Genomic DNA, 18,200 nt, shown 5'->3' on the forward strand with positions numbered 1-18,200 from the left:
AATTTTGGTCTCATCACTCCAAATTACCTTGTTCCAGAAGTTTTGAGGCTTGTCTCTGTGCTGTTTGGCGTATTGTAGGCAAGATACTTTGTGGCATTTGAGCAGTAATGGCTTTCTTCTGGCGACTCAACCATGCAGCCCATTTTTCTTCAAGTGCCTCCTTATTGTGCATCTTGAAGCAGCCACACCGCTAGTTTTCAGAGTCCTGAATTTCAGCTGATGTTGTTTGTGGGTTTTTCTTTGCATCCCGAACAATTTTCCTGGCAGTTGTGGCCAAAATTTTTGTTGGCCTACCTGACCGTGGTTTGGTTTTTACAGAGCCCCTGATTTTCCATTTGTTAATCACAGTTTGAACGCTGCTGACTGGCATTATCAATTCATTGGATATTTGTTTGTATCCCTTTCCTGTGTTATACAGTTCAACTACCTTTTCCAGGAGATCCGTTGACAATTCTTTTGCTTTCCCCATGACTCACAATTCAGAAACGTCAGTGGCTGGATGAAAGATACAAGAGTCTGTCTGGATCCCAGAAACTCACTCAGCTTTTATGCGCACACACTGATTACAAGCAAACAGGTCACAGGTGAGGATGTTACCTTTAGTAGCCATTCAAACCCATTTGTGTTCAATTCTGTGTATGCTATTAGGCCAAAATCACCAGGGTATGTGAACTTTTGATCCAGGGTTATTTGGATGTTTTTGGTTGTCATTAAGATTTAAAAAGAGCAAACACAGTAGTTTGACAATGAATAGCTCACCAACCAATAACCATGAGTAGAGAAAAAGTTTTTTGTTATCATTCATATTCTCTGAAACCAAGGCCAAGAAAGGAAAAATTCTGCCGTGGTATGTAAACTTTTGAGCACGACTGTATGTATATATGTATGTATGGGATGCTAAATTAAAACTGGGTACACAAAGTTCCATAAATAAAATGTGTGAGTTTTTGCATATCCTCTGTCTGTATTCTTGGTCATATTGGTTTGGATGTGTGTTATAGAGCATTGATACTTAAACCGCTTGCTAACCCCATTTTATTTTTTTATTTACTGCATAAAGACAGTTATCAGCCATTTTAAGCTAGTGAGAGCCTAAGGGCTCATGCTCATTTGCGATAAAAATGGTCGAGTGCAATCCAATAAAAAAATCGGATTGCACTCTGAACAATGTTAATCTATGAGTTACAGCTCATCTGCGATTTTTTTTTCTCAGCTGAAATTCAACTGAGAAAAAAATCGCAGCATGCTGCGATTTGCTGCGTGTCTTGGACGAGACTTGCCAATGCAATCAGTGGGTGTGAAAAAAAACAGATGGCACACGGACCATCCGTATGGCATCCGATTTTTATGGATAATTACCATTCTGTAGCATAGAACACTGTAAATGGTCCTATAAATAATTTTAGAATAATAGTTGCAGAGAAAAAAAAACGCTTTGCATACGGATGTCATACGGATGCTAGGTGTGAAAAATTTCATTGTCCTCATGAAAATCGCATGACACTTGCATGACACTCGTTTGATTTTTCGGTCCAGATAACGGAAAGTTTTTTTTCACACACATGGGTATGAGCCCTAAGAGTAAGTTCAGTGTGTTGTTTAGGTTCAATTTCTAAAGCCAAAGGAAGGAGTTGGTAATAAAAGGACAAAAATTGTATAGGGAAAATAGATTCTTCCTAGTTTTGTCTTCAAAAACTCCATAAATACATCATAAAACAGCACCTTAATGATCTTTAGATAGAAAATTGACAAGAAATCTGTAAAAATGTCTGTACCCATCATCATTGCTGCTTTACCTTTCACATCTCCGGGTTCAAGAACCCTTAGAGATCACACTGGTGTATAATACGGAGGAATGCAATGCGAGAAAGTCTCGCATTGCGTTCTGACCAGTATTATTCAACGAGGCATGGCATAGATCTGCAAATATTTTCTCAGAAAAAAAAATCGCAGCAAGCTGCAGTTGGCAGCGTCTTTTGAATGGTGCGCACCCATTCAAGTCAATGGGTGTGGGCAAAACATCGGACTGCACTCTGATGTCATCAGAGTGCAGTCCGATATATGCTGAGACAGGCGATGGAGAGATTAATCTCAGAGGATCGGATCACGTTAGCATGACCCTTGGTTCACACTCACATCAGAGTTTGAGCCGAGTGTCATTCGCATATCTCTTCGGGTGCTATATGCTAATGTGACCCCGGCCTTATAGATATTCACATATGTGAGTTTGAATATTCTCTTATGTGTGTTTACTGAATAATACGTGAAAATAAGCGCATATTCTCCATCCAGTGCTCTGAAGAATAGTGAAATGGTTAATCTCTGCTTGTAGGCCTAGAGTAATGGTACTGGGGGGCATTTGCTCCCATTGCCTGATGAGCGGTGATTATGCACAACCATTCCTATTGTAATATAGCAGATATTATTAGAGATTTTGGAGGATTATGTTGGAGAACCATGTTAAACGTTTGACCTTGACCAGAGAAACAGTTACTAATGTGGTCAAGACCCCCCAATCCTTTGTTGTGTGACTGAAGAGAAAGCACTTGCTATTATGAGGGTGGGATAAGGATTCTTCCTCAGGGGGAGTTCAGGCCGCAGTGCATGTGTGTATGTGACATGGGCCTCTTTACATCATAGATGAGGAGAGCGAGGGACAGGCGCTACAGGCCGGGCTGAGAACACACTGATACTGGCAGGGATTCAGCCTTGCCCCCCCTCCCGTCACCACATCCTCATCCCCCTCCCATCCTCCCTGCTGCGCCTGTGCTAGCTAACAATGCAGCACAATAACCAAGGCAGCCGGCTCTCCAAGAGCTTCCATCAAGTAAGAGCAAAGGAGGCATCCGAGCAGGGGTGAGTTGGCAGTGCTATTTCCACTCATTCCCTTCCCTAATTGCGTAGGTTTTTGGATTTAGATGACCGTCACGGTTTCATCCCTGCAGGCTTCCCCCAGCAGCATAGACCCCCTCAAAGTCTGCTTGTATACAAATGGTGGCCCTGTCAACTTCTATGCATTCTTCCTTTGATGTGAACAATGGCCCTACAGCCTGGTATCGGAATATATCACCAGTGAGGCTCTGTAATGCCTAATAAACTTTCTGCAGGGTATTGTCATTGCCATCTTGAATTACCATATGATGTGAGCAGGCAGGTGGTGGGCTAGGCATGTGGTGGTGGTGGTGGTAGACTAGGCATGTGGTTGTGGTGGTGGTGGTAGACTAGGCATGCGGTGTTCTAGGCATGTTGATGTGGTGGTGGTGGCTGTGGGCTAGGCATGTTGTGTACACTGTCTGAAGAACCCCTCAACGTGTGCGGCTTGTAGCAGTACCTTTCTAGCCTGGAAATGGTGACTTGTTTGTGGCCTTTTCCTTTTATCTTTAGATCTTTGCCCAATTATGCTGACAGGATAAGGAAAGGGGGAAATATACTGCCTGTCTGTTTCTAATTGTTGGAACCATGTGTTCCTACACTGCAGTGACTATGCCACGTTTGGGGTTGGTTATCCTTTTTGATGTACAATTTATTATCTGCAGTTACAATTTTAGGGGTTCATAAATGTGGGCCCGGTGGTACAAATGCCCCGCTAATGTTTTTTATAAGCCTCCAAATATGGAATTTAAAAAAATAAATAAAATACCTGGCATGATCTCTACTTCTTTTCAGACGTGTGTGTGTGTGTGTGTGTATATATATATGTATGTAATAAGCACTGTTTATATTATTCAGGCAACATACACGATATCAGCTTTTTTGTATTACTAAGATACATTTTTATTTTAGCCTTTAGAATGACTGCGGCTCACAAGGTCACTTATTCCTCTACATTACATTTGTCGCCCCCCCACACCCGGTGCCACCAGTTTCTCTGTGAAGAACACATTCCTGCTTTATTGGCACTCTGCCTTTTGCACTGCAGAGCCTTCCATATAAATTGGATTATTTTTTTAACCCTTAAGCCAGTGCCCTTTGTATCTGCAGAATTGAGAACCAAATTGTTTCTCCATCTACCCCTTGCTTTGCCAATTTCAGCCCTGCTGCTCCGAACGTGTAAAGTTAGCCCTGACTAGTTATCGCTGCAGTGGGTTAAAGTCAGACATGTTATGGATGAGTGGCACATCTGTTGCAGTGCTTTGCGATTATGTGGCAGTGATTTAATGTTTACGTGTCTAAGCAATACAGTGATTATGATTATACAAGCAATAATGGTGTCGCTCTAATTCCGTAGACTTTCAGCCATTAATTCTGTCTCCTGCCTTGCAGATACATAGGGTCACATCCGTAGGATACATTTTTTCACATTAAACAGAACTGTAATGGTCTGGAGCTTTGGCTCGCTGCAATGCTTAATAGGCACGGTGCTTATAATGGCTAACATTGCAGCAGAGGCTTTTTAATGGTGATGCTTGCTAGGTATATACAAGGCTTAGTGCATTGCACACAGCATGGGCTCATTATATTTTATAACTAAAGTGCACTTGGTTTTGTGTCTCTGTGACAGGTTGGAACTTGTGGTATGTGAGTGTGATGTCTTGCGGTGTCTGAGAAGTTTAGTCGGTCCCCTGAGGACACTGCAGTAAGCAAAGTCATCACTTTTCACAGTACCCCCAACTCCCAATCTCCCAAATAGTTTTCCATGGACCCTGTCTTGTAATTCCCTTGATTGATGTCACCCGTATAGCATCATTGAATGAATGTTTTCTTTTACATTTAATTAACATCTACCTTCCCATCTTCCTGTAAGGATTTTTTTTTATTTTGGACTATATATTTCCTGTGCAGACTTAACCCTCTTCATCATTTTGGATTTCGTAGGACACACAGGTTAGTGGACTTCAGGTTCTCCATAGTTTAGTGTGGCATCAAGCAAAAGATGACCTACAGTTGAACATAATAAAAATCTGCCCAATATGGAAATGTATTTTTTTTTAACATATTTTGTCTTCATCTACATCAACAATAAGGGGAACACATTTGTAAAGTTTACCCATTTCCTTTCCTTTACATCCTCTTCCATCTCTCGGTTGAACTTGATGTATAACATGTATGTAATCTGCTTTGCAGAAATAAGTGATGCTGCTGCTTACGCTTTGGTTGCAGTCATGGTGATAACTTTTCAGTAGAGATGGGGAAAAAAATACTAACCCGCTCTTTGCATAGTTGTTTAACACACCATTGATTGACTTTGTTAGTTTTTTCACAGTCGAGTATCTAATTTACCTAGAATGCTGCAGATGAATTACGTGGTCTTTTAGTTATATGCATAGGTAGTACAGTACATTTTGATATGTTACATAGTAATTTGTAGAGTCTTCCAGTGACAGTGTGCATTGGTAGATAACAGTGTACCAGCAGTTTAAGAGTCCATTGAATAGCAATTTGCTGTAGAGGGCGCATATTATGATGTTTATTGAAGTGCTTTGTCAGTCACATTAATGACATGTCTAGGTAATGTAATGGTGCTGGCACAGAGTTCTGTGCTGTTCTCCTATCCTTTGGCACATATCTTCGCTGCTCTGATTGGGCTGTGATCATGTCCCTTCTTGCGTGCAGTTTTCAGGTCAGATAGAAAGCTCTCAGTCTTTTTAGAATGTCCTCATGTCACCGGCACGCTGCATTACCCCAGTATACAGGGCAATAACTCCCCGGAGCTGGCCTCTGATGTGTACTCTTACATGGGGTGGAGGAGTGGTACTGGATGAGCTAGGGGTGTCTGCAATGCAGTGTTCCCAGATAGCACTGGCATTCCTAACAGCACCAAACTGATGGAAGGACAGGGGCGGAATATGTGATCATGGTCATCAAGTGACAGCCCTGCTCAGAGCTGCCAGAAGGCTCATTGCTTCCCTTATTTTCTGATCAATATTTTATTTCAAACTTTCAGAAAAAAAAAACTTTATTTTTTATGGGTTTTGATTATATACGGTATTGATATGCCATCATACATTGCCCTCTTATTGTTCTATCCCAGATATTAAACTATAAATGTCAAGAATAATTAAAATGCACAGTATACATTGTTTTGCAATAAACTTAAAACAGCTTTGATCTGTCGAGGCATAGACTCCATCCATGCACCAAGACCTGTAAGTGTCCATCATATCATACAGATGCTCAATTGAATTGATATCTGGGGAAATTAGAGGCCAAGTCCACAGCTTCATTTTTGTTTTCTGAACAATTTTTGCATAGCAGCAGGATACTTTATCTGCTGAAGCAGGCTGCTGCGATTAGGGGATAGTGGTGCAATGAATAGGTGTAGTAGTTTATCTGCAACAATGTTTAAGTAGCTGGTGACACAGGCTATGTTCACACATCATGGTTTTTTCAGCTTTTTTTGATGCGTCTTTTTATGCAAATTTTCAGCTGTGTTTAACAGTACCAGCAAAGTCTGAGATTCCATAAATCTCATGCACACACCGTGTTTTTTTTTTTTGTTCAGGATTTTGTGCTTTACATTTTTTTTTTGCAAAATAGAGCATGTTACTACTTTCAGCGTTTTTCTCACCCATTGAAAGTAATGGGTGGTGAAAAAAACGCACCAAAAAATGCATGTGTCAAGTTTTCAGCATGTTTTTTGTTCCTAAACCAGAATGAGATTTTTTTTTTTTCACTGAACTTTATGTACATGCATAACAGAGACAAAGGGACAGTGAAAAAAATGCACCAAAAAAAAGCTAGAAAATAGCAACAAAAATCCTGAACAACCTCCTGGCAAGAGATCAGGTTTTGCTGCAGAAAATAAGCACTGAAAAAGCCATGATGTGTGAACATAGCCTAACACCCATAATAATGTCAGGACCCAAGGTTTTTCTACAGAACATTGCTTGGGTCATGATATTGCCTTTGCTGGTTTGACTTAATCCCTTAGTGAGTCTTGGTGTCGGCTCTTTTCCAGGGAAGAGACACGTTCTCATCCAGCCATCCACATGATGTGATAAGAAAGTTTCTTCTATTGGTCTTTGGTACAGTTCTGATGCTCATGTGCCTATTGTAGGCACAGGGGTCAGAATGGACACCCTGCCTGGTGGTCCCTGCTGTGTTACTCCATAAATGGCAAGCTGTTGTATCCTGACCTTTGTCATAGCCAGCATTTTACTTTTCAGAAATTTGTGCTACATCAGCTTTTCTTTGTTGTGCAACCATGGACTAGCCTTAGCTTCCCAAGTTTCCTCGTTGTCTGTTTTTTGACAGACACCACAAAACTTGCCATGTTGGAGATGCTCTCACCCGGTCCTCTATACAGTGTTGGCCAAAAGTATTGGCACCCCTGAAATTCTGTCAGATAATACTCAGTTTCTCCCTTAAAATGATTGCAATCACAAATTCTTTGGTATTATCTTCATTTAATTTGTCTTCAATGAAAAAACACAAAAAGAAATGTCCTAAAGCCAAATTGGATACAATTCCACACCAAACCTAAAACAGGGGGTGGACAAAAGTATTGGCACTGTTTGAAAAATCATGTGATGCTTCTCTAATTCGTGTAATTAGCAGCACCTGTAACTTACCTGTGGCACCTAACAGGTGTTGGCAATAACTAAATCACACTTGCAGCCAGTTAACATGGATTAAAGTTGACTCAACCTCTGTCCTGTGTTCTTGTGTGTACCACATTGAGCATGGAGAAAAGAAAGAAGACCAAAGAACTGTCTGAGGACTTGAGAAACCAAATTGTGAGGAAGCATGAGCAATCTCAAGGCTACAAGTCCATCTCCAAAGACCTGAATGTTCCTGTGTCTTCCGTGCACAGTGTCATCAAGAAGTTTAAGCCCATGGCACTGTGGCTAACCTCCCTAGATGTGGATGGAAAAGAAAAATTGATGAGAGATTTCAACGCAAGATTGTGCGGATGGTGGATTAAGAACCTCAACTAACATCCAAACAAGTTCAAGCTGCCCTGCAGTCTGACGGTACAACAGTTTCAACCCATACTATCCGTCGGCGTCTGAATGAAAAGGGACTGGAAGGTAGGATACCCAGGAAGACCCAACTTCTTACCCCGAGACAAAAAAAAGCAAGGCTGGAGTTTGCCAAAACTTACCTGAGAAAGCCTAAAATGTTTTGGAAGAATGTTCTCTGGTCAGATGAGACAAAAGTAGAGCTTTTTGGGAAAAAGAATCAACATAGAGTGTACAGGAAAAGAAAAGAGGTATTCAAAGAAAAGAACACGGTCCCTACAGTCAAACATGGCGGAGGTTCCCTGATGTTTTGGGGTTGCTTTGCTGCCCCTGGCACTGGACTGCTTGACCGTGTGCATGCTATTATGAGTTTTGTGTGAAATGATCAATGATTTGATTTTTGCTGCATTCTCTTTTGTGTTTTTTTCCTTGCAAGCAAATTAAATGAAGATAATTATACCAAAGAATTTGTGATTGCAATCATTTTCAGGAAGAAACTGAGTATTATCTGACAGAATTGCAGGGGTGCCAATAATTTTGGCCACCACTGTATATCACTATATAGCCCTTATCAAAGTCACTTAGATTCTTTGATCGAAGTCTGCAGCATTTTTTTTTGTTTGTTTCTGGAATATCAACTTTAAGAACGGACTGTCCACTTGCAGCTTTAACTTATCCCACGCCTTGACAGGTGCCATTATAACTGGGTAATCCTTGTTACTCACTTCAGCTGTCATTGGTTTCAAGGTTATGATTTATTGGTGTACATTCTTGTGAGGATCCCCAAGACCACCTCATTGCACATTTGGCTTCAATATGTTTATAAAGGTGTGTTTCTTTAAATCAATTGTCCACTTTAAGATATGTTGAAAATATTTATGTATACTGCTAATATTCTCATATTAAAGAGTTATCTCCATAGATGGGTATTGTTAGGTTGTGCTTGTAAAAACAAGCATGTTTGCAACTTATTGTTTATTACAATTATTAGTTGTTCTTGAGATATTAACACTTTTCTATTGTAGCTTGTTGACGACTGACCACCATGTCTGTGTAGCTTCTGTGGCCGATCATGCACAGTGCTTACAAGCTTTTTTCTATTGAGCTTGTAACCACTGCTTTAAAGCTGGGATTGCTGGAGTGCATGTTGCCTCCTAATCCCGGTCACCTTCTGTGCAGCATTTACAAGCTAGGTTGCAGCGGTGGTTGATCTCCTAGGCAACAAACTGTAGGCAAAAGGATAATAACTTTTGTGTTTTCATTGGCTGTAAGCCATAATCATCAACATTAACAGAAATAAACACTTGAAATAGATAACTGTTTGTAATGACTCTCTAGAATATATGGGTTTCACTTTTTGTATTGAAGAACTGAAATTAACTTTTTGATGATATTCTAATTTAGTGAGATGCACCTGTACCTGGCTGCAATTGTTCTTTCCACGGTTTGAGCAACTTGAATTGCTTCACTAATTCTCTTTAACTGCTTAACTATGTGAAATAAGTCAACCAGTCACCTTATCTTACAATACCTGTCACGCACAACTCAATGTGAAATTTCTTTTCAACTTACTAATGTACATATATTAACTATCCTACCATTACTTCCCTGCAGCAAGCCTGCTGTCTTAGGGTTATATTTGACTCAGATCTTTCCTTCACTCCCCACATCCGATTGATCAAACAAAGGTACACTCTTGTCACCTACACCTCAAAACCGTCTCTAGAATTCAACCTTTTCTTACCTTTGACTCTGCAAAAACTTACTGTCGCTCTTATTCACTCTTGTCTGGACTACTGCAACTCTCTCCTAATCGGTCTCCCTCTTAATAAACTCTCTCTCTCCTGCACTGATGCCTCTGCCCTGTGCCAGCCATTGCACTGGCTGCTCTTCCACTAGAGTCCAATATAAATTAACCACGGTCACCCACAAAGATCTCCACAGTTCTGCACCACTCTACATCTCCTCCCTCATTTCTGTCTATTTATTACCTTACCCATGCCCTCCATTTTGCTAATGATCTGAGACTAACATCCTCAATAATCCGAACCTCCCTCTACTGTCTTCAAGACTTCTCGCGTGCTGCGCCACTTCTCTGGAACACACTACCCCGGACAATTCAATTATTTCTGAATCCACACAGTTTTAAGCGTGCCCTAAAATGCATTTCTCTTAGACTGGCCTATTGCCTCACCTCACTTATGTAACTATTCCATTTCTGCCCTTCCAAAATTTTCTTCCAAATCTAATCCTTTATAGCATCTGTTCACACACCCTCCAATCACTGAATAGCCTTCTGTGTCTGTACTCGTACACATACTGGCTGGTGACCGGTTCATGCAGTGTTATGTGAATACCCTATTATATTGATGGCTGGACCATACAACACAAGCACTTTTTACCATTTACCTTTTGAAATGATCAACCCATTTTAAAATTAAGTTTATTTTTTCTCACATTTGTTAAAGGGGTTGTCCACTACTTTCACATTGATGCCCTTACTGTAGGATCAATGTATGATCGGCCAGGGTCCTGCATTCAGCACCCCGCCGATCAGCTGTTATCGGAGCCGGCCATAAGTCCTTACCTGCGGTGCTTGGCCGTCCATCTGTAGTGGCCGGTGTGGGGTACTGCACATCCTCCTCCCATTCAATGGAATAGGAGGCGGATGTGCACTAACTAGCGCCAGCCACTACAACTTGACGGCTAAGCACCACAGGTAAGGACTTCTGTCCGGCACCGATAACAGCTGATCGGCGGGGGTGCCACATGCAGGACCTCGGCCGATCATACATTGATGCCCTATCCTACGGAGAGGGCATCAATGTCAAAGTAGTGGACAACTCCTTTAATACAATCGTTCTGTTCATGCTACTGGCCTCTTTTTATGTTTTAACCATCGAGTGATAGTTGAAAATTCTAATATAAAAGTGTGATCTAGAATAATAAATACGGTATTTGCTTAGGTTCTTGCTGACAGATAAATCCATTAATGGCATGTATGTAGTTCTATTTAATACGAGGGAAAAAATGAAGCGATCATTGGCTGATGCTCTAGGGATGTATATCACCAGTGTAAACTACACCTGAGTAAGAGATGCAGTTTAAATCCGGTGAAATCTATTACAAAGGGAATGCATGTACCGGCACGGACTACCTATCAGCTGGTACTAAGTAAATCCCTTCTGAGAACAGGTACAGGATTGCCTGTGTAGTGAGTGCCACACCATATAGCATGGTGCATGCACAGTTGTATCTACATTGAATTTACTTGCTGAGGGTATATGCACATGTTCAGTATTTGCAACAGAAAAGTCTACTGCAAATTCTGATATGTTGGCAGGAAAAATGCAGCATAAAATACATGCACTTTTGATGCGTTTTTTCCCATTCGTTAGCATAGGTGAAATCTGCAGCAAAAACGCTAAAAGAATTGACATGCTGCAAATTTAAATCTGCTGCAAATCTGCAAGGAAAATATAAGTAATGTGTGCATGAGACTTCATGAATCTCATTCACTTTGCTGGTACCATGAAATACTTTTCAGAAAAAAAAAGGCAACAAAACTGCAATGTGTGCACAGACCCTTACTCTTTTGGACCCAAAATAGAACAATCCTGGAGTCCTGTACGGTAAATGGTTGCATATATATTGAGGCGAGACTTCCACATGGCAGTTGCCTGTATCGCTCCAGTTCTATATCTTCTCAGTGCCTCTTCGCTTGCGCCAGTCGATCGCTGCAGTGTCCTTTCTAAGCACAAGGGTAATGTAAGGTAACTGGTATGGCTGTGCTGGTCAGGTTCTTCTACATTATACGGAGTCAAGCACTTAATTACAGAATGGCCCAGAAGGCCGGAGCAGTAATGCTGTGCATTGTACCGTGCAGATGGCTTAAAGGACACACATCATTAAAGAGGTCACAAACAGATGTGATTAAGGTCCCCAGGGAGTAATGATGTAGGGTTAGACCCCTGGCTCCTGCAGTAATGGTATGGTTTCCAATATGTGAGCTCTGCCCGATAATCGCACTCAGTGTAATTGATATTTACCTTGCACCACGAGTGTGTATAATGGATGCTTAAAGTAATGCTATTCTGTTTTCTGTGCAGGTGTAGTGACATGCAGTGGACCCCACACATGGCCAGTTTCCGGGTATGACTTCACATATGAGGTGAGAAACGCATTGTGTTTTGCCTGTGTGTCCCCAGATGTCTGTACAATGATAACCTACAGGATGATCTGTCTCTGAGGCCCCAGATAAAGCCTCCCCACATGTCCATGCTATCCAGGTGGCTGGGAAGGCCCTAATCCCTATAATCCTCCCAACCAGATGGGGAACGTCTAGTCACTTATTTGTCACTAACGTGAAAAGGTAACCTCTTCATGTCAGGACCATATTTTGCAGGGCTGTTAACTCATTGATTTATCCGGGGTAGAGAATAAGACCCTGCAGTAATTTATTATGTGAAAGGGAATATATACAGGCCTTCTCGTCCACGTCATCCTTGCCGTACGGAATTTATATTCCGACTGTTCTATACATCTGCTTCACACTGAGCCGCGGAGACTTCTCTGTAACAAGATTCACATGGCCTTCTAAGCACTGGAGGCAGAAAATAGATAATTCTTACAGGGATATTGGATGAGATCATATGACTTGAACATTATAAATCTGAAGCTCTAGCAGGAATTGCACTCAACTTATATTTTTGCTTGAAGATTTGTGTAGAATTCATTGGCAGCTGTTAATTATAAAGGACAGTTATACATTATATCATGTTATACATGGTACTTATGTTGTACATTGTTTCTATCAATTCTCTGCCTTTAAGGGGAGTCTTTCAGCAGCTTTGACCCTGACTTCTAACCACTCTAGATAAGAGACCGGGAAATGTGTCTAAATATGCATCTGCAACGAGTTTGTATGCTCTCCCCATGTTTGCGTGGGTTTCCTCCGGGTTCTCCGGTTTCCTCCCACACTCCAAAGACATACTGATAGGGAATGTAGATTGTGAGCCCCAATAGGGACAGCGCCCATAATGTCTTTAAATTGTCTGAATTGTAAAGCGCTACGGAATACGTTGGCGCTATATAAATAAAAAGATAATTATTATTATTAGCCTTTCTGTATGGTTTTATAGCAGCAAAAATGAGACAGTAACTTTCTTACCTGGCAAGTAAGTGCTTTGGTGGAGGGCTTCTGGTTGCCGTGCCCAGATCCAAGACCAGGAGCTTGCTATGGTGATCACTTGGGCTCAGGGAAGAGATGGTGAATTGCTTAGTGAAGAGAGCCGAGCCAAGGAGTAATCCGGCTCTGCTCACCTCCGCATCGGTAGGATGTCATTTAACATCTACAGATATCTGGCCAAAATTGTGCACCTATCCTTTTAGTCTTAGAGACACCCCCCTCCACCTCCAAATTTAATTTGTGGTAATGGCGTGTACTGCATTAAAGCTTTACTTTGTCATTCTTGCTGCCGCTAAAACGCTAACCAGAGGAATGTTGTTTAGGCTTCAGCACTATCTGCTATATATTCAGGCATAGGGAATGAAAGGCAGAATTTTTTGTTTCCACCTAAAATTGAAAAATGATCAATAAATAGAAATCTTTGAGTTTTCTTCAGCAAAGTTGTTAAAAAAAATGCCATTCTAAGTTAAATCTGTTTAAGAAGGATGAGTAAAAGCCAGTATGACCATTGGCTTAGTCCGCATGATGCGTGTCACCCAGGATGTTAAATGTCTCATTATGCAGCAATACAAGAAAGTGGTGCAACACTGCAAACTGGGTAAATTCGCCCACAGCGGGCCACCTGGGTGACTAGACTTGCAACTTACTATTAGCCGTTAGCAAGAAAAGAAAGCAGTTGTATAGTTTCTCTCAATGTATTTTCCTTTCTTTGGCTATGCTAAAGGTTACAGATGGCAGGAAATTCTTTAGTACGTACTATCTTGGGTTTACATGTGACATTTGGTATTTTCAGATCCAAGTCTCATTCTTAATGGATATGTTACCCAGGCTTTCTATTCCTGACCATATCAAATGACATATTTTCTGTTCCCATTGTTTTGAATGTCTATTGTTAGGTATTGTTTTGCCTACACACCAAATATCAATCACTACTTAAACTTGGGTGTATCCTCTGTTTCCAGAGAATGACGTCTGAGGTGGAGGAAGAGATCCGGCTCCTTGGTGGAGGGGTGTCTGAACCACTGGTCATTCAGGAGCTTCTGGAGCGATTGCGGGAGCTTGAGGTGAGGTGTATCCTGGGAGTACTTTTTTAATACTAGAGACAGGATAGGACCGACCCGATTGGGTACACCTTGTCGCGGTGAGATGGTGTGTTTTTTTTTAATCAAATTAGTGTTAACTAAGTACCATGTAATTTTACATGTTCTATTACTATGTAATTATTTACTTACTATAGGGTATCTGCTCAATTTTTGTTTGTGGATTTTATTTTCTGCTTTAGGTTGCATTTACCAGTGACATTCCCTGTATGCAGATTGCTTTAATCAATGAGTTGTTGACATGAGAAGCTATGTATAAAAATTTTACAAAAACGTTGATGAATTTATTTTTTAGTACATTTATACCTGTGCTGAACAAATAGCAAAGACTTTACATAATGTAAGCTTATAGGAACAGGCTCAAGATGATCAACCGATTCTGTCATCACTGTGTATTGGGGCTTTAACTGTTCCCAATCCCTTTAAAGTATTGGGGTCCATGTGGCCCTACGACTATGATAATGATTTCTCCTACTAATGCACCATTCAAACGTCCTAGTTTTGTGTACATGTTCAATTTTTTTTTCTGCTTATAGAATACATACCTAATATATCTTATTGGCTGCACGGTGGCTCAGTGGTTAGCACTATTGCTTTGCAGCGCTGGGGTCCTGGGTTCAAATCCTACCAAAAAACATTAGAGAGAAAAAAACAGCCTTCCCAACACCAGGTCAGATTACCAGTGCACTAGCAGGATGCAGCAGATTGATGACGCCCATACTATTAGATCAGGCGGGCTGCCCAGCACTATACAAGTGCAAATCCTACCAAAGACCACATCTTCACTGAGTTTGTATGTTCTCCCCGTGTTTGTGTGGGTTTCCTCCCGGGTTCTCCAGTTTCCTCCCACACTCCAAAGACATACTGATAGGGAATTTAGATTGTGAGCCCCGATGGGGACAGTGATGTCTGTGAAGCGTTGTGGAATTAATGGTGCTTTATAAGCAAGAAAATAAATGACCCACTTCCCTTATTTTTTTAATAACTTATAACAGAGTTTGCCAGTCATGGGCTGATCGTGTACCTGTCAGTGAATGTGACAAATGGTCCGTGACGTAATGGACAACACACAGATACCATCCATGTGACATCCATGTGCTGATTGCTCCTCTGTAAACTGCCCCGTCCACACCTGACGCCCACCACCCCAAAGCTGCTTCTGTAGGACCCTTGCATGAGAAGCGGAAAGAAGCCAAATCTTCTCAACTTTTCCAGGTCTCACTTGACAGGTCCTGGTAGGGTTTTATTGCTCCGCTCTAGTATGACTTCAGATTTATGCCTTTTGGTCGTACTTGCAGAAATTTGCACTGATTAAATAAGGACCATGTGGGCTAGTGATGAACTGGCCCCTATGTTTTTTTATACCTGGCGTGTAAATTTTCTTATTGTCTGTTGCAGGCTGAAAATGCCGCTCTCGCTCAAGCCAATGAAACCCAACGGGAAACTTATGAACGCTGCCTCGATGAGGTGAGTTCTGTTCATTCAAATATAGCACAATAATTTCTTATTACTGGGTCAACAGAAATCAATGTTTAATTCAATAAAAAGCACTGTAATGTGGCAGCCATCCGTGTGCTATAATCGTATCTTGCACACCTGAACAGATGTCCGATGAGTTATGTCGATTTGGTTTATGTCATGTTTCCATCCATAATGTAAAGACATTGTATAAAAGTGAAGTCCAGCAGTGAGTGCAGCCAGAGGACAAGGCTTACAAGTCAATGCTTATGAAACGTGAGGGGCTGCTTTTCGATGACATGGTTGGATACTTGGATAGCTGTTAAACAGCTGCAGGAATGCAAATATTTCACAGCCCACGGCTGGCTTCAATTATTGTGTCACCCATATGGAATGTCAGAAATTTTGTCTGGCATTCAAATCCTTTAGATAAGAGTTAATATATATAGCCACGAGCACAACTCTACAATCCCTGCTCTTGGTTGCCTCATGACCGAATTCTAAAGAACAGGTTAAACCAAACCATTTACAACATCGAAACTGATGTCAATGGGGTAAATCTATTGTGCAATGGGCATAAAGCTGTCCGGTTAGAAAGGAAACTTTCAAAGAATTAGGACTAAGCCAATTGAATCTGTAGACACAAGTGTCTATTTTATTTCTTATGAATTCAGAATATCCTAATTTTGTAAGACTCATAGCATTCTATTAGGATAGTAAACATTGGACAATGCACAACCCCTCCGCCTATAGTTAAAATTGAATCAATTATGTAGTTGTATATTTTAAATGTGTTTTAATTACTCAATGCACAAAAAAGGAAATTAACCAATTAAATAGGAGTCGCCCCAAAGTAATGTCATGAGCTGATGTACAGTGACATGCCATTATTGTAGAAGTGTGAGCTTCACTTGAATTGTACACACTTTTTATAGTGATACCCCAGCCTCAGACTTGCTGCTTCCCCACTGGATAGTGTAATCTTGATGGAGGTCCATATATAGCTGGACGCTGTTGACCTAACACTTACCAATTGGTACTTTGCAGCTTAATGACCATTTTGTAGAACACGGGTCAAGCATCCACACGGCATGCTCCATTTAAACATTGTGAGAATGAAGGAAGTAACCAAGCATTTCTCACACTTCCAGTAGATAATTGATATTTTTTTTGACTAGGATACCTGTTATGGACTCACTTTGTTAGGTGGATGATGTAGGCTGTTGGTCAGGTTGAGCAGCACAGACTGAAGGTGATGGTGCAGTGGAGTGAGTTTTGAGGGACAGCAGGAGGGCAGACAGGCAAGCACAGGAGGATACACCACATGAAGCAGAGCCAGATGTGTGGATCTGCACAGGAACAGTAGATGCCTATAAGTCCGGGACTTGCAGCTGATAAATGATTAATGGCAGAGACATATGCGATCAGGAAGTTTCAGCAGGCAAATGGTTAACCATACTGGTTACTTCTTTGCAGTGATGAGATTACACCCAGACATAGTAGATATTAATGATTAGGTACTTGGTTTACAAAGATATTGTGAACAGCTCCAGTATTCGATGAGTCCATTCACAAGTACCTCTAGCCATATAGTTAAGAGTTCAATAGCACCAGTGTTCACAGGACTGAGCTTGAAAGTAGTTGCAGATCATTGGATAGCAGGCAGAAGCTTTCTGGAAAGATTATTTGATAGCTAAGATGATGAGGCAAACACCTGTAATACAGGGATAGCTGAAAATTATGCTTCCTGAATACTCAGACAGCACATGGCTGCCTGAGCCTTCCTTAAGATGCTTTGGGTGAGCATGTTAGAAGTGTTTGGCGGGCTCCCTTTTTTGCTAACCCACACCAGTTTACTGTAACCCAGCAAAGTAGAAGGAAGTAAGGCGCTGGAGCCAGGACAGGTGGCAATAACCATTCAAATGAATGGCCCTGAGACAAAAGATGTTAAGTAACAGAAATCTTTGACCAGTCCTATAGAGTACTCCAACCTCTTTATTCAATAAGTTAGTGTCTGTCCACACTCATACTTTCTGATGTATAACGAAGACTTTTTAATGTTTGAAGATCATTTTGGCTAAAATGCCCAAAAGACACTTTTAAAGGAAATATGCCAGGAGAAACGACCTATTGTTTTAATGAGGTTTCTATGTCAAATGTATTTTGTTTTTCAGTTTTTGAATTTTCATATTCTCTACATAGCCCAATATAGGCTATTGAGAAAATTTCAAGATTTTAGCTTAATATTGGACTCCTGCCTACTTTTCGTTTCAGCAGCCACATAGACATTAACAGCAATAAACTAAGTCAGACTGTTTGTATAGAAGCATTATCGGAGTGTGATCTAATCTGGGTAAAGCTCGTTGTGTAGGGAGGGTTAGGAGGTGAGCTGTGCCATCGCGTATATTGAATGGTGGATCCTGTGTTATATATTCTGTATAGAGGTGTAACCTGTCCCGGTAATCCCATCTGATTAGAATGAGACTGCTGAGACAGGATTTTATTAGTTTGACAGTGGACTAAGAACACATAGAACTGTTACTTTAACCCATT

General features: G+C 41.0%; 1 protein-coding gene across 5 annotated transcripts in view; it reads left to right on the plus strand.

Moving 5' to 3' along the window:
- NCKAP5L (NCK associated protein 5 like) overlaps positions 1-18,200 on the plus strand; it is an 85,724-nt gene that overhangs the window by 45,123 nt on the left and 22,401 nt on the right. For 4 of the 5 annotated variants that reach the window (XM_073663807.1, XM_073663810.1, XM_073663809.1 and 1 more), the window contains exons 2-4: positions 12,011-12,072; positions 14,052-14,153; positions 15,588-15,656. In XM_073663807.1, coding sequence (XP_073519908.1) covers positions 14,055-14,153; positions 15,588-15,656 — 168 coding nt within the window. In that variant the 5' untranslated portion in view covers positions 12,011-12,072; positions 14,052-14,054. Of the gene's footprint in view, positions 1-2,729; positions 2,857-12,010; positions 12,073-14,051; positions 14,154-15,587; positions 15,657-18,200 lie in introns of those variants that run through there. The other variant, XM_073663808.1, reaches the window with a different exon arrangement.

This window comes from Phyllobates terribilis, unplaced genomic scaffold (assembly GCF_046119375.1).
Source record: "Phyllobates terribilis strain yellow unplaced genomic scaffold, ASM4611937v1 Scaffold_2__4_contigs__length_985480577, whole genome shotgun sequence".
Classification (NCBI taxonomy): domain Eukaryota; kingdom Metazoa; phylum Chordata; class Amphibia; order Anura; family Dendrobatidae; genus Phyllobates; species Phyllobates terribilis.